We start from the raw sequence: 16233 nt of genomic DNA, 5'->3' as shown, positions 1-16233 counted from the left end.
TCCATACCGGTTAGGTCACAAGTACCTTTGCTTTGTAATACTTTGAGAACACTTTCCTACATTTGCTCAGGAAGAAATGTCAATGGGGTGCTTTTCACTTTAAAACCAGGCCACTCCTGAGTGCAGTACTTTAATGTATGTATGGTATTTGTACTTTATATATATATATATATATATATATATATATATATATTTTTTTTTTTTTCTTTACTTCTTACTAGCTCAGGCTCTCCCCAGCGGCAACCAATGGCTGCGGGGGGCGGACAGCAGCCGCTGGGGGAGTTGTCTAGTGCCGCGCCCTGCCATTGGGCTTCCTCAAAAAGGACAAACACGCGTCTTTTTTTTTTTTTTTTTTTCTTTCCTCCCCCCCCCCCCCCCCCCCCTTCCCACCCTCCATCAGACACAGAAATAGAAAAGGTAAAAGCCGCCTCCACACGACCACCATCGGCAAAAAGACAACCGGGGGCACTTAACCCAAAAAAACAAGGGAGGGCTGTACTCGTGCGTAATCCCGCGCATCAGGAGGAGAGCGATTCTCACGACGCGGCAAGAGCGACGCGGAGAGGGAGGTTTACAGCCACGTCTTAAAACCACCCCCCCCGCAAAAAAAAAAACCCGGACAAGAGGAAGACTGAGCCGAGGCACCAGGGTAGCCGGGTTAGCGGTTATCTGTAGGACTCCCTTTTCGGATCCTCCCGCCCCCCCCCCCCCCCAAAAAAAAAGAGGGGGAAAAAAAATAACCAAACCCGAAAAAAAGTTCTTCCTTCTCGTTCGATTTGCGAGGGAATGGCACTGGACTTCGCTGCGGGGTGTGCAGGAGGTGAGTAGCTTCCCGACGTGTTTGCTGACATTTAAACTTTTTGATCGTTTTTAATTCTTTCTTCTTGGCCCCGCGGAATTAACACCAAGTTTGTGTATCGCACAAAAAAAAATGGAGCATAGTAAAAAAAAAAATAAAATAAAATAATAATAATATATATATATATTAACGTGTCCATACGTTCGTGTTTCCCATCGAGATTATTTTGAAGGCGGAAGGGGTGCGCGGTTCCGGTTTGGGAGTAAGGCGTAAAAGAGACGGGGGGGGACCACGGCGACACCCAGCGGCGTGCGGGCGCTACAGCACCCGCTTTTTAATCCGGGTTCCGCACACGTGGTTCTTTAACCTTTTCATTTATGCAGGACACGCACACTTGTTTCAGCCTGAGATTTGGGGTCATTAACACGTACATAGAATATCCACGTACTGATGTTTTTGTGATTGCCATTGTGATGCTTCGTCCAGTTTGGACCGCAAAGGAGAGTAGACCTTAATGAACCAGCAGCTCCTAGTATAAAGAAGAGGAAACACACACACACACACACACACAAAGACCATCCCCTTTTTTATTATTTGAACTAAAGGTAGGCTGCTGGACCTGAAGCCCTCGCTCTAATCTTAGACGGTGATAATGACAGCGAAATCGAGGCGGAAGTTGTGCGAAACTGAGGACGACGTCGAACACAAGTCTTGAGTAACATGAATCATCCCCTGATGAAGAAGAATTAAACACACAGGTCGAAAGGGAGGCGATGCTGATGGGATGGGTACATAGCACGGTAGTTAAGCACATTATGACCGTCATTGCCAGTTTGATGAATAATTAGTGCATATTGTGTGCTTTGTAATGAAAAAATAGTGGTGTAGTATCAAGGGAAACCTGTCAAAAGATAAGTTTATACTGTTAAAAATTTTGGGATTTTTATCCCACTGAAATTAAAAGTTGTGGCAGACATGGTATGACATGGGTAAAGTTGATTTTAATTCCCTGAATTAAACTAATAACAGAGTTGGGAATGGCATCATCAATAAAGTCAATAGTGTGTAAATCTCCATCTTAATATTCTTTAATATCATATCAGCTATTCTAATATAAATGAGCCCTCTACAAATATAATCAATCTGTTAGGTACATTTTTTTTTAATTGCTGTCTTTGGGATGGCTCATGGATATGCTGGATATATACACCTAGAAATACTTTCTATCTTGGTCAAAAAGATACAACCTAGGAGACTGTATGTCTCTTAAGAACCATGCATTAAAGCTGTTCTTACATTCAACAACCACTTTCCAGACATGCAAGGGATCACTTTCAACCGGATCTTTAGAAATATTAATACGCAAGTATTTCACAGTAGCTTTTATAGGAATATTATAGTGCCTCTTGAAAATGTGTTGAAAAATTTGGCATTAACTCACTGTTGTTCAGATTCAACATTAGACCAGAATCTTTGGAGGAAAATATGAATTGATTGTAGAACGTTGAGGACTTCAGAAAGCTGTTTGACACGGGGGAAGAAACAGGGAAAATTGGACAACCCTGTTTGACGCCGAAGTTGTAGTGAAACGAGGTGATTTGCCACCAGGCAGCAAGACAGAGCCATTTGTGTTGTCGTATAGAGCCTCCATAATATTTGTCAAATGATCTCCAAATCCGAACAGTCTTAAAGAAAGAAAAATAAAGGGGTGCTCAATTGAATCAAAGGCCTTTTTTTAATAGAAATCTAGAAATAAAATAAAGCCCCATCTTCTATTAAGTGACTATAGCCAAAAAAAAAACAAGAATCAAGCAAATATTATTGTGAATGGATCTGCCTTTCATAAAGCCAGATTGGGAGTGGCTTCCTTTTAACGGAAGACATAATGGTTCTTTATGTCTATTTAGGTCCCAAAAATGTCTGTGGAAGTTGTCTGTGAGGCCGTCAATACCAGGGCATTTATCAAAAGACAAGGACACGACTGTGTTATCAAGTTCAAGAGACGTCACAATCACAGAACTCCATAAAAGTCACCGCCTGTATGGGGGATACGATCCTCAATGTGGTTGAAGAACACTCTGCGCCAGCGGCGGAGAAGGAATACAAGCTACTATAAGAGGAGAATATTTTCCTGGCTATTAGAGAAGGGTCCATACATTCTTATCGTTAAAGCATTGATAATATTTCTCTCTTTTCTAATTGGCAAAGACATGACGCACCCCTTTGCCCCGGAGCTAATATAGGCCCTGCGGTGTTGTTTGAGCAGCCACACCTGTCTTGGGTCTCGGTGATTGAGCCCGGAATCAGGGTGGCTGTTTGCCTGTTGCCCGTAAGAGTATTTAACCCTCTCAGGTCAATAATAATAATAATAATAATACAATTTTTTTTTTTTACCTGTGTTAAAAAAAACTGACTTTGGTTTACAGATCTCTCTCTACCGCCGCATGATTTTATCATACGCACGCGGCAAAATAATTGCCAGAAACCTCAGAATCACGACTTTCTGACTTGCTGCTTTGCATAATGACACGTGATGTGTGGACAGATTTGATAAATCATCGTGTCCTAATACTGAGGAAGATTTAGAGGAAGAAAGACAGAATTTTGAATCGAGAATTGATCCAGCTGAGGACCCAATACCCGACGATGAGTAAGTAACGTTTTTTTTACTAGCACAAGCCAACGTTGAAATTATTTCTGCGCCTTGTACATCTGTTCACTAACGCTAACGTTAGCTAGCCAGAGTGCTAGGTGAATGAGTTAGAGCTAGCTTAGCTAGCGAGAGACCGTTTCATGGAATCCTGTTTACCCCGACGATAACACTGTCAAGTTAGCGAACGTTACCGGCGGTAGCTACAGGGTAAAGAGATGGGATTTTTCTTTTGTGGAAGCTTAGCATTGTACAGCACATCCAGGCAATAGCTGAACACAGTAGCACGCATCATTTATGCAGCTCTGTTCTCCTCCCCACTTAACCCTAGCCTGCGTCTTACAACCTTTTTGTTTTACCTATGGTTACAGTTCTCGCAGTGGTTGAATGCAGTCCAATGGGGCAAATGTTAAAGACTTAAAAGAAAAACATGTATTCAAAAAACATTTTAATATATTTGAATAAGGCATGGGTTGGAAAAACATTTTCTCAAGTTGCTACACGAGGTCCAACATCTGTGGATAAAAACGGATGTGAACTTTTAGTTTCATTTGGCACTGCGAAACCGAACACCTGCGGGGTAGCCGTTTTTAAGTGTTGAACTGCAAACAACAGAGTCCATGACCTCTCTTTCTCACCCCCTAATTCTTAGGGTGCTCGAGGCAGGGCAAATATGTGAGTAAGCGAGTGTGTGTGTGTGTGTGTGTGTGTGTGTGTGTGTGTGTGTGCGTGTGCGTGTGCGTGTGCGTACATGTGCAGTCCAGAAGAAGAATCTTTATTTGCCAGACGGCGCACACACACCACAACACATGCACTCATGCAGTGACGGCGACCAACACACACGCTGTCAATGGTGGCTGGTGAAATGAGATCTCTGTTTTTGAGCCATCCTGGCTTGTCCTTCCTCCGGGGGGCAGCCAGGAAGCAGTGGGCAGCGGACAGCGATGCGCCCAGGGACCAGTTACAAATGTCCATCACCGGTCAGACGAGGATGTTCTGCATGTTTTTGGTGGGGGTCCTTACTGATGTTCCATGGAGGACACCCATTGGAGCTGGTGAACCGTATGTAACGGGTCATTCCCCTGCCAGGTGTGATGGATGTAGTCTGTAGAGATATGTCTGATGATGTAAATATCACATTTCCTTACACTTTTTAAAAATGTGTTTTTACAGTATGAAAGCACCTCTACAAGCTGCCACAGAAAATCATCTTGCACCTACACCAGCAAGCAGGCCAAAACTGCATCTCTCTCCCACACCCCTAATGGTCCCCACTAGGGGGTCATGAATTTTCAGGTCATTAGCTAATGTCTCCTCTCGCACCTTGTGTCAACTGAAATAAAGCTGTGAACAGTTGTGATAAAACCTTGTTTTTACCTATTTAGACGTCAGATTTGATCAACTATTTTGACTTCATTATATACCCAAGACCTTGATGAACAACCTTTGTATTGACAAAACAGTTCGTCAGTGTATTCTAGCGTGTGCTAGGACAACATTTCTGGCGGCAACAAAAAAATACAAAAACATACTCTTTATATCTTGTGTGTTTTTAGATGTATCTAAAAGCTGCATGACGATAATAACCAAACTAGTAGCTGTGATTTTGATTCAAATAGATGTATCAACCAGTTTGGAGTAAGAGTGTTAAGTTGATTATATTTTGATAAATATCAGACCACACCAAATCACCGCTTCGGCTTGGACTTAAAAGGGTAAGCGTGCAACAGGTTAAACCTCATTCGGCATCATCTTTTCTATGGAATCCAAGGCTGTTAAATTCTGTTCAAACTGGAGGCCTGCGAATGGCAGCACTTGGGCTTTCAGCTGATTTGTCTGCAAGATAAACTGAGGAGCCAGTGCCTCACATCCAGGTGACAAGGACTGGGCCCAGTACTTAAAGGATGGGCTCCCTAGTGTGTGTGTGTGTTACAATGGAGGTATTGGTATTGTTTCTTTAAAGTGAGACAACTTTGTTGTTACTGATTTTACACACACACATAAATAATCAGTTTGTATAAGGCAAACAAACTTGCGCCATTATAACTGGTTACACCTACGCTATTACATCAGCGTCATTTCACTGGTGTACCGTATATTTATGACTCTCCTAAGCGACTTGGAGCTGAATAAATCATGGCTGTCAAACAGAGTGGGGGTGTGGGCATGCCTACCTTTCATAAAGCCACATCATGGAATGTCTGGAGTTGCATACAGGGCTGGGTATTTGCAAAGATTTCCGCATGTTTTTGTCTACAGATTCAGGTTCAAGAACTTGAGATGCGCAGAAATGTAAATGGTCACCTCAAATTATATTTATTATACCATATGTTATCTGCAGGGAATGCTTTCACAGATAACATACAGTTTTACATTTGTAAACCGATTTGGTAAGAAACCGTGTACGGTTCGTAGTTAAATTCTATAATCCGTGTGGATATGCTCCCACACGTTCTCCGCTCTGGGCAATCTAGGCTGGAACATTCTTTACTGGGACAAATGTATGCGAGGTCCAAAACAAAGACACACAGGCAGTTGTTGTATGTGCACCTGTGACCTGTGACACATGTTGTTGTGTGCTGGTGCACCTTCAACTGCAGTCAATAACATAACCGTGGACAAAATAAGCCGTTCCTAATCACATACATCGGCATTTTGAATGAATTTGAACATTCCGCTCACACTTGAAACACATCCGCGCCGATGCATTAAACAAGCTGTTTTTCCTCCCCAAAATGTAAAGTCTTGACGATATATAACGTCGTACCTTTCTTTCAGGTGCTGCTGGTGTTTTGGTCGGACATCCTTTCGATACTGTAAAGGTGAGATTACACCCCGTCATCGCGGTCTTTTTCGCTGTATTGTAATAAGGGAAGTGAGCGATAGATCCGAGGAATTTTGCCCGAGCGAGTCTGAATCCCTTTGAAGCGATGTTCTCTCATAACCTTCCGTCAACCACGTGTCTTAATGAGGTTAAGATATTACGGATATAACAATATTGAACCGTGGTATACGGTGATCTGATAACAATGGGGGGGTTACCAGTTAGGATAATGGGCTGTGGGATAGGATATGTGGACCTAAAGGTTCTTTATAAATAAATAATCACAGGCAAAACCCAACCAAAGGGCAATGTTCTATCTAAATGACCAACATTGTATTTTGGTTCAAATCACTGTTTAAGAATACGTTTTGAGGAATTCATTTTAGTTGACAATATTGGCCGTTTGACCCTTGCATTCCGATAAATACTCGATCGACTGACGTTTCAAGAAGTACGAAAAAGACGAAGCAGTCATTCTGTGCCATGCACTAAAGTCACTTTGTCCCCGGCATCGACGGTAACGCGCTTCCTGCGAAGTTAGTCGATGCCAAAGCAGTTTTCCCACGTCCCGTTAGTACACACTTTGCGATCTCACGCCTTCCGTCCGTCCACTTAAGTCGCTTAAAGGTTTAAAAGACTGAGCTTGGTGCTTTTAACTGGTGGTGGGTTTCTCTTTTTGGGGAAAAGATGAATGCGGTCATGATTGAAGCTCTGCTGCTTTGCTTTCAATGTCATTTCTCCCCCGAGCTGGTGGTTGTTGGGCTGGGGGAGGCTGTCTTTAACAGCGACAGTGTCACTTTGTTGTAGATGAGAGAGAGAAATATACAACCTCTCCACGGATATGTAACCTAGTAAGTATGGTCAAGGTATTTTGTTTCCTCACACAATGTTCTTTCTCAGTTATAAGCAGTACAAAGTGCAACAGACACTCTTGTCTTGTTACTAACTCGTCTCGTTTGTTTCTTCTCGTCCCATGTTGCACCCCTAACACCCCCCCTCCTCCCCCCCCCCACACACACACACACACACCCGAAAGGACTTGTTTTTAAGTACTGATGCTTCCCGCCTTCCTTTTAACTTTGCTACAAGATGTTGTGTCATTTTTATGATCTTTGGCAGCTGTCCTAATCAGGCGCGGCTTCGTGTTTGGATTGCATTGTTAACATTGACGCCTTTCATTCCAGGTGAGGCTTCAAGTTCAGAATGTGGACAAACCTCTGTACCGTGGGACCTTCCACTGCTTCCAGTCCATCGTGCGGCAGGAGTCGGTAAGAAGTCGCCTTATGTTTGTGCTGTAGTTTGGGTTTAGACGCGACCCAGCGGCCCGTTTCGTCGCCCGTGTATATCGGGGCGGCGGTCCGTGATCCAGGCATTGGGGGCAGAGTGGTTCTCACCACGCCCAGCACAATATCAATTGTCGGGCTGTTGGGAGGACCGGCCAGCGGGGAAAGTGTCCAGTTACTGCCGTGTTCCTCGATGTGGGAACAGTCTCCCTGGACCAATGTGTGTGTGTGTGTGTGTGTGTGTGTGGTGAAGGGGGGTATCATATTCCTGTATGGGCTAAATAAAGCCTTGCATATCTTGCCATTGGAGCCCAGTGGAGTATTCATGGTCTCTTAGTGTGAAACATAGTTCCATGAAAGCAGAGGGTGACATAATATTCATTGGCGCATGCATGAACTGTTATTTCCAATCCAATGTCTCGGCCAAACCCCAGACAAATTTGGGTTAAGTAGACTACCGTATAGCCGTCTGTGCCTAGATGGTGTTGGTGTATTTATGGTGTGTTTTCAATGAGCGCTAGGCCTGGCTGGACTCAATTTCAACCTGAATTAGACGGAGCCAGCCGTCCACGTAGGGTGCTCACTGGAAACTCTACTCCGTGTGCTCAAATGTCGTCTCCCTCCTGCTTGACTGAAAGACCCATTTCATGTAGGTAACCTGAACATCCTTGTGTTTTCTTTGCCATCGCACTCATACATGTTAATTTTGTCCGTAGATCATGGGTCTGTATAAAGGCATAGGCTCTCCCATGATGGGTCTCACCTTCATCAATGCCATAGTGTTTGGCGTCCAGGGCAACGCCATGCGCAAGCTGGGACGCGACACGCCGCTCAACCAGTTCCTCGCCGGAGCCTCGGCCGGAGTGATCCAGTGCGTCATCTGCTGCCCCATGGAGCTCGCCAAAACGCGCATGCAGCTGCAAGGGACCGGCGAGAAGAAGTCCAAAAGGAAGATGTACAAGAACTCCCTGGACTGTTTGGTGAGGATCTACAAGCGGGAGGGGATCCGCGGCATCAACCGCGGCATGGTCACCACGCTGATCCGCGAGGCGCCGGGCTTCGGCATCTACTTCCTGGCCTATGACACCCTGACACGCTCCCTGGGGTGCGAGCCCGAGGACCCGTACATGATCCCCAAGCTGCTGTTCGCCGGTGGGATGTCCGGCATCGCCTCCTGGCTGTCCACCTACCCTGTGGACGTCATCAAGTCGCGCCTACAGGCGGACGGCGTCGGCGGCGTCTACAAGTACAGCGGCATCATGGACTGCGTGCGGCAGAGCCTGAAGAAGGAGGGCTGGAGGGTGTTCACGCGCGGCCTGACGTCCACGCTGCTGCGCGCGTTCCCGGTGAACGCTACCACGTTCGCCACCGTGACTCTCGTCCTCATGTACATGCGCGACGGGGAGGCGTGCGGCGCTCAGGACTGCGAGTCGCCGAGCGTCCCGCTGCAGCCCCAGGCGCAGCCCACCAGCATGTGACCCGCGGCTGGAGGTAGAGCTCCGGTGGCTTCAGCACGCCGACCTGCTTCCGTCGACCGTCGGGAAGTGTAGAGGATATTGCAGATTCAAAGCGGATCTGTGATCAGTTTTATTTCCACAATGTGGGAAAGTTTAACTGACTCTAGAAAAGCTTTTATCAAAGGGAATTTGATCCTTGCGGCTCCAGTCGAGCGAGCGGGTGTGTGAGAGTGTGTGTGTGTGTGTGTGTGTGTGTATGTTACAACTGTGCTTGTAAATATTGTGCTCTTAAAAGGGTTTTAGTTTTTTTCCTGTTTCGATTTTAACAAATTAGGAGAGTTGTTGGTTACCTTACGAGTTACTATAGCAGTTACAGTGGCAGTGCATAGTTCACTGTCTGACTCAATGCTCAAGTCAACAACCTGAATCAATGACTTTAATTCTGTGTTCTGGGTATTCATTCAAAATGTAATTGAAAACCCAAATTAATCCTCGTGGTTGTTTTAATTGCAAAGGGCGACAATTCCAGGCTTTCTATCTCAATTGGTTGTGACGTAATAAAACAGATGAGAAAATAATACAATTGAATAATTACGTTATAGACGATGCATTTGCACAGTCTATATACCTGCAATGGGCAAAAATTACACAAAAAGCTCGGTGAATGGAGGCATCGTTTAAAATGATGGTTACAGATACAAGGGCGGGCTCACGTGTACATTATATCTGTAGATATTGTCGTATTTATATGTATTTAAGGATTATTCTGCGAGGCTGCACCCTGTTTGTGTGGTTGAATGAAACCTTCCTCTGAAAAGTCATCGTACTGTAGGGTCCAAAGGACTCTTTTAAACTATGGACTGTAGCCTGCTTCTCCATCCTCCTTAACTGTCGCCCGTCAAAGGATCTAGCTCTTGCTTTTGCCGATCTTTCACTTAAGCCTAGAATTGAAGTTATCGCCACGATAACTATAAAGGAATATTTTGTTACGTTGCCTTGTTGCGTTAACTGAACCAGTATTCGGTTTCTTTTTCCTCAAAGAAAGCACCCTTGTGTTACTCATGTTATTTACAGTACATGTAATTACGGATGTCTAGTTAATTATGTGGGGGGAAATGTTCAATCTTAGGGGATTTCACTTTCGATTTTAAGTTGATTTCAGTGTCCTCGTGAGAGGTTTTTACTCATTTTAACTGTTACAATTCCAGCAAAAGTAATCAGCGGGTTGAACTTTTCAGCATTCTTACCACACTGCATGTGTGGTTGGAAGTTGAGCATGGGTTTCTAATTCATCTGATTGTACAAAGTTCTGCATCTATTCTATTGGTCAGTGTTGGACTTGATGATGTGCCTTTTCCAGAGTACAGGGGCTTTCCTCTGGTCGAGTCTGACTACGTGACCACTAGATGAATGAGATTGCTGAAGTGTTTATAAAAGGGCTTTTGTTTGTCTGTATCTTGGCTGTATCTTGTATCAAACAATCTGTCGTTTTCTGAATGAATGCCTGAATAAAACCCAGATAAACATTTTTATACACAAACATTTCTTTTTATACATTTTTTTTTTTTTACAGCTATTTATTTGGTCATCCTTTGGGCAACATTGCTACCACAACTGTAGACAGTTTCGTTTTATTATTATTGCAAAGTATCATTCACTATATACCGTATAGTATTTGGGGGGGAAATCAAAAATAGGCAAAGAAAAAATGCAATATGAAGGTCCTCCACCAGAAATAGGATAAAATAATTGAATAATCCATGCAACAGTATTTCATTATAGCTTGTCTCGAAAAATTTTCTTGCACGAGCAGGTTTCTGGAGGCAGTAGCTCAGGCAGTAGAGCGGGTTATCCAGCGATCGCAAGGCTGCGGGGTCGGCCCCTGGCTCCTCCCTGCAGTGTGCTGAAGTGTCCTTGAGCAAGACAGTTCTCGATGAATGAAGTATGCGCTGTAAAGCACTTCGAGTCGTGTGACTAGAAAAGCGCTGTATAAATGCAGTCCATTTAAGGCGTTATTGGACCTTAGTCACATTAAGTGAAACGACGCCCTCTGGTGGTGATGGGTGAATATTGCAGGGTTAATGCTCTGGGGGGGAAAAAAAAAAAATCCAGGCCATTCTGACTTAAGATTCAAGATCTTTTATTTATTCCAAAAATAGAAATCAATATAATGAATCCATTACTTCCATATTAAGTACAAGATACATTTGCTAAGTATCTAATCAAATCAAATATTGATTAATTTCTGATAAAGATTTTTATCAAATCATGATTTTGCCTTGGTGTTATCTGGACTAATGCTTCAAAGTCTTTCAGGACGACATTGCTCAGTTAAATATACATGTTATAGTAAAAAAAAAAAGGGTCAGTCTTGTGTAACAACAGAAAAGCTTATGATGATCTTATGTTGATACTGATACTTACTGTCAAAAAATATTCACACATTTATCCTGCAGGTGTTACGTTTTAACCCTGGGATGGTAGAAGTTGCAAAGAATAAAGTGCAAAGGGGGACTGTATTAAACTTAGAACGCAGAATTTGCGCAGAGACTGCTCTTCTTTGCTGCTAGCTCTTCTTTGCTGTGGAGGTGTTCATAAGGGAAGAGTCACAGGAGTAGCGCAGAAAGCGATAGATCTCCTCTGCTCGGCATCGACTCACACCTGCTCCCTTCTGTATGGCCTCCAAGGAGCTGCGAAAGGGGAGTGAGCGTGAAAAAGGATGGTTGAGGAGAGGTTGCAAGCAAAAAAAACCCAAAACAATTAAAATGGCAATCCATAAGATCCTCTGTGCTGGTTGGATTACAAATTCCACCTGAAACAGAAACATTTTTGTCTTCTAAGATGCTCACATTCTTTTCTCAAAGGTTTGAGGTGGTGGGGATATTAAATGCTGTGCATTCTTGCTGGGAAATTCTTGCCGCCACCAACGGAAACAGTGACCCACCTGATACAGACCCGGCATTTTGGGGCAGCCTACTTTTGGCTAGATGTTAAAAACATAAAAAAAATAATAATAATAAAAAATGTAATTATAGAAAAAAAGATTTTAGCAGATGTATATCCCTAAAGTTGTTTTCTATCTCTCAAGGAATTTTCAAAACTGAGTTTGATTTCTAAATATTATATGAATATTAAAAGGTCAAGGTTACCTGATCCAGAAGCATTTCACCGTGAAACAAAAGTCACTCACCGACTCGCTGAACTTGCAAAACAGCGCAGACGGCGACCTTACCGTTCCCTTTGGTGCCAACACGCAGATCAAGGCAATCCTTCCAAATTCTTAGCGATGTGAAGTCGGAATGTGAAACCGTTTTGATGAAATAAGGTTATAAAATGAACCCGGACAACACTGCGTCTTCTTTGTGTAATAAAAAAGCGGGGTGTTCCCAGAAAACACAAATTCCCAGATTGCTTAGTTCCTGGCTGGGAGGACCTCGTCAATTGCATTCTAGGTATTGATGTCCCCTGGTGACAGGTTTTCATGTGTGCGTTCTGATAAGTGCCACTTTCTCAAAAACTATCATTGTTATAAAACAATAAATGCAGGGAATGGGAATGTTTAGAAGTTTTTGAATAATAGAGGGGTCATGCTACCATAGTGAGCATGGACATGAATGGAAAAATGATATTCCCAAAAAATGCTTAAAATTAAAGGATTAACTTCAATTATGCATTTTCAAATATTTCTATAAATGTATGACTCAAATATTATTCCGTAAAAACACATTCAACATTGTCTCCTTGAGGGTGTACAGCACTATCCAGATGTTACCATTTAAAGCACTATCTGTGTTTTTAAATGTGTATTTTGTTCTGCAAAAGTCTGGAAATGCTTCTAAAATTTTCAAGGCTGATGATAAGTCATAGCTTCCAAAATATTTGCTTGATTCCCGCAAGTAGAAGCTCTAGTTCTACACTTTCATATTATGCGAAAAAAAACCCAAAATGTCAAATTTAGAAATGTGAAATGTGTAAAATACGCGATGGGTCATGTTTACAGTAGAGGAGCCCATACGTAACGCAAATACCTTGAATGGCTGTTTATAATAAGGCTAAATAAAGCATATGATATGGCATCTTTTCAATAGAACAATCTTACGGATTACCACTTTAAATCAAACTCTATTCATCCAAGGTGCAATTTCGATCCTGTAGTCCTGTCAAGTCAGGGCATATTTCCTTCACCTGTTGATGAACTGGGCTATGGACCTGAAGTTGTGGCTGATGTTCAGGGCCTGGACGTAGTTGAGCCCCGGCATCGTCAGGTAGAACTGCAGGGCTTGCCGCTGGTGCTGACCTTTGACCTCGCAGGGCACAGCGATGCCTTGGCCTTTCCGCTGCTCCAGGTGGGCCAGGTCCGCCAGCAGGGCGGCGCTCTCCTCCAGGCTGTCGCTCCACAGCAGACGCACCCCGGCGCGCACCAGCGCCGCTACCGTGCCGTCGTAGTACCGCGTCCGCAGGAACGGACGCGATGCCTCGCCTGGGATATGAGAGGCGCCATTGGGAGAATACAAAGAGATAATAATGATGATTATAATCTGAAACGTATACCTTTCTTTCCTTTTTTTTTGGTCTCTCGACTGTTGTGTAAACCCAATGAATAATTCATTTGGAAGTAGCCGATCAAAAATTCTGCCGTCACGGGGCTTTCAATAACATAATGTGGGGACGTTGTATTACTTCAGCTTGCTCCATTATGAAGCTTCCATTCATTGTGTTCATATTCTCGTACGCAGTCAGAATTAATTCAGTGGCACGATATGAAGATTTCCAAGTATAAATCATGCTGAAATGCTTGGAAAAATGTCAAACACCCACACACGAATGAATACTGAATTCAAAGGAAAAACAGAAAAGATGGAAAAAAAAAAAAAAAAAAAAACCCAGGAAATATGGCATCCAACCTCCATCATCAAACGTCGTCAGATGCGATCCCCACCCACCTGGCTTGGTGCGATCTTTCTCAACCACCAGGCACACGCGCTCGAACAGGCGCTGCAAGCTCGTCACCCTCTCAGCCAGGCGCTTGCGGTGCGTCATCGCCGCCAAATCCGACTGCGCGTGGCGCTCCACGGCCATGCGCCCGCTCACCACGAAGTAGCCACTGTCTAGCGAGCACACGTGCACGCGGAGGCCGTGGCGCTGGCGCAGGCCCGTCACCAGCTCGGCGGCGCCGCTGATGCAGCGGCTGTCCACCAGGACGGAGACGGACCCGGAGGAAGACGGAGGATCGCCGGCGCCCGTGCCAGGCTGGGGATCGGAGGTCGGGGCAGATGGAAGACCCCGGGTAGAGAGATTCAACAATTTAAAGTCAGACACGCTTTGTCGGAATACCTTTCTGGTAGTTGATTCGGTGGTTCTCAACGTGGGGCCCGGGGACCCCAGGGATCCTTCAAGAGGTTCCAGAGGGTCCCCAGCAAAATGATTTAATAGTTAAACGTCACCATTATTTCATTAACAAGATGCTAGCACCATTAGAGAATGTACAATAATGACCGTTTTGATCACAGTTTCACTGTTACCTCTCTTATTATAGTATCAATGTGTGAAAGTTTGGACTTAATCTAATGATCAAATTCAACAAAATCTTAGTATAAAATTGAGGATCTATTGAGAATCACTGATCTAGATGACACAACGCTGCATTTAGTATCCGGTGTACCCATTTAATTCCCCATTTTTAAAGATATATTTGCTTGGCCTTACGGGAACCTGTGTATGTCTATGTATGTCTACGTGCTGTGTCTCGCTACCTGTGGCGGTTTCCGGGGGGCGAGCAGGGACTCGGACTCCTCAAAGTCCAGCTGGTCAGAGAGCTGAGCCTGGTTTTGTAGCCTCTGGCGACACCTGCAGGACAGCGCAGACACAACGTCCGGGTTGAGGAAGAGATGGTCGCGTCTCACGGGCGTGTGGCGCGATCAGAATTTGAAGTAGGATTACCTCTCCTCGTGGGTCGGTCCTTCCTCCCCCCTGCTGAGCGACGAGATTTTGGCCGCTATGGTAGAGGAGGAAGACGAAGCTTTCTGCTGTTGCGGGGGGTTGTTTAACGTCGGGTCCTGTTGTACCGCCGGCGGCCTGAGGGGGGCGGCAACGGCGCCCTCCATCCTCTGACTTTTCTCTTTGACGGTCGCCTCAGCCTCCTCCTCGCTGGAGTCCTCCAGGCATATGATCCGGGTGCGCTTGTGTGTTTGTTGTGGCCGTTTCAGTCCGGCCTCGGTGCCGTCACCGGACACGGCTTTCGACTTGATGTTTCGCAGGAGAGCTCGGCGCCGGGTGGCGTACTGCCTCCTCCCGTCCACGTAAGAGTCCTCAGGGATCAGGTCGATCACGGCCTCTTCTCCTTCCTCCAAGTCGCTCTCCAGCTCCTCCTCATCGGTGCCGACCACGAAGCTGTCTTCTGCATACGTTTCGTCCATCTCCGGAACCTGGGAAGATGGTTGTTGACGAAACACTTTAAGACGACACTATCGCTTAGTTTAATTTCCAAGTGAAACATATAAAAGTAGTTTTATAAAACAGTTCATCAACACTTGATATTTCACAAAATCGAGACTTCCAGAGGAAATTATTTGCCTTGTGAAGCCAAATCTGAAAGGCCTTTATTTTAATTTGATCCCAGCGGAGAACAGCACTAAAATTGTAATATTTGTTAAATAAGCACCTGGGAGAAAATGTCCATTTTGTGGGAGGTTTTGTAGACCATCTTGAATTTGCCACCGACCACAGGGCTCCTCACGGACTTCAGGTACATCTCCTGCATCTCAGAGTCTATCGAAATGGGATAAGACACAGAGGCCATGATGTGATCATTTGCATGAGTCAAATCAATCAATGAATCGATGAATCAATGAATCAATAAGTCAATCACATTCAAACCTACTTCAAACATTTGAAGAAGTGTGTCACTTTTTATTCAAACAACAATCAGACGTTCGTGTCATTACTGAATGGGAACTTGATATGTTGGTGAAGCGTGAAATACGTCATCACACAAAGGGCCTTTTCTCCCCCCGTGGGAACCACATTTTGGGGCTTTCTTAGCACTGATACCGTTGAGTCCCTGGGAGAAGTGTGTGTTGTCCACCACGAAGCCTTCGAGAGAGCGGTTCTGGTCTTCGCCGTCCTCTTCGTCGGACGACGCCCCGTCCTCCCCGTCGCCCGACAACACGGCTTCCTCGTCCAGGAAGTGACGCCCCCCTTGACGCGCGGCCTTCTCACAA

General features: G+C 44.7%; 2 protein-coding genes across 2 annotated transcripts in view; one reads left to right on the top strand and one right to left on the bottom strand.

Moving 5' to 3' along the window:
- The first annotated feature begins 415 nt into the window (after window positions 1-415).
- On the top strand, window positions 416-10547 carry slc25a29l (solute carrier family 25 member 29-like). The gene is made up of 4 exons (XM_080012489.1): window positions 416-820; window positions 6228-6271; window positions 7458-7541; window positions 8273-10547. The coding sequence occupies exons 1-4, from the start codon at window positions 787-789 to the stop codon at window positions 9032-9034; spliced, it is 924 nt and encodes a 307-aa protein (XP_079868615.1). The 5' UTR covers window positions 416-786; the 3' UTR covers window positions 9035-10547.
- Window positions 10548-11280: 733 nt separating this feature from the next.
- fancm (FA complementation group M) overlaps window positions 11281-16233 on the bottom strand; it is a gene marked incomplete at its 5' end in the record, with an annotated part of 51960 nt that continues 47007 nt past the window's right edge. Inside the window, 7 exons of the mRNA XM_080011990.1 lie at window positions 11281-11703; window positions 13199-13493; window positions 13957-14263; window positions 14767-14860; window positions 14954-15438; window positions 15675-15781; window positions 16064-16226. Of these exons, the coding sequence (XP_079868116.1) occupies window positions 11580-11703; window positions 13199-13493; window positions 13957-14263; window positions 14767-14860; window positions 14954-15438; window positions 15675-15781; window positions 16064-16226 (1575 nt within the window). The 3' untranslated portion in view covers window positions 11281-11579. The remainder of the gene's footprint in view (window positions 11704-13198; window positions 13494-13956; window positions 14264-14766; window positions 14861-14953; window positions 15439-15674; window positions 15782-16063; window positions 16227-16233) is intronic.

The sequence above is a fragment of the Zeus faber genome, assembly GCF_960531495.2.
Source record: "Zeus faber genome assembly, chromosome: 13".
In the NCBI taxonomy this organism is placed as follows: domain Eukaryota; kingdom Metazoa; phylum Chordata; class Actinopteri; order Zeiformes; family Zeidae; genus Zeus; species Zeus faber.
The sequence above is the reverse complement of the archived record's forward strand: the minus strand, read 5'-3'. Positions and strand labels throughout refer to the sequence as shown.

What these genes read in the sequence shown, in the direction of transcription:
- slc25a29l (XM_080012489.1), top strand. Translation starts at nt 787, where the DNA reads ATGGCACTGGACTTCGCTGCGGGGTGTGCAGGAG. An exon ending in ATCCTTTCGATACTGTAAAG is followed by an intron (nt 6,272 to 7,457) that starts GTGAGATTACAC and finishes CTTTCATTCCAG; the next exon opens with GTGAGGCTTCAAGTTCAGAA. An exon ending in CCATCGTGCGGCAGGAGTCG is followed by an intron (nt 7,542 to 8,272) that starts GTAAGAAGTCGC and finishes TTTTGTCCGTAG; the next exon opens with ATCATGGGTCTGTATAAAGG.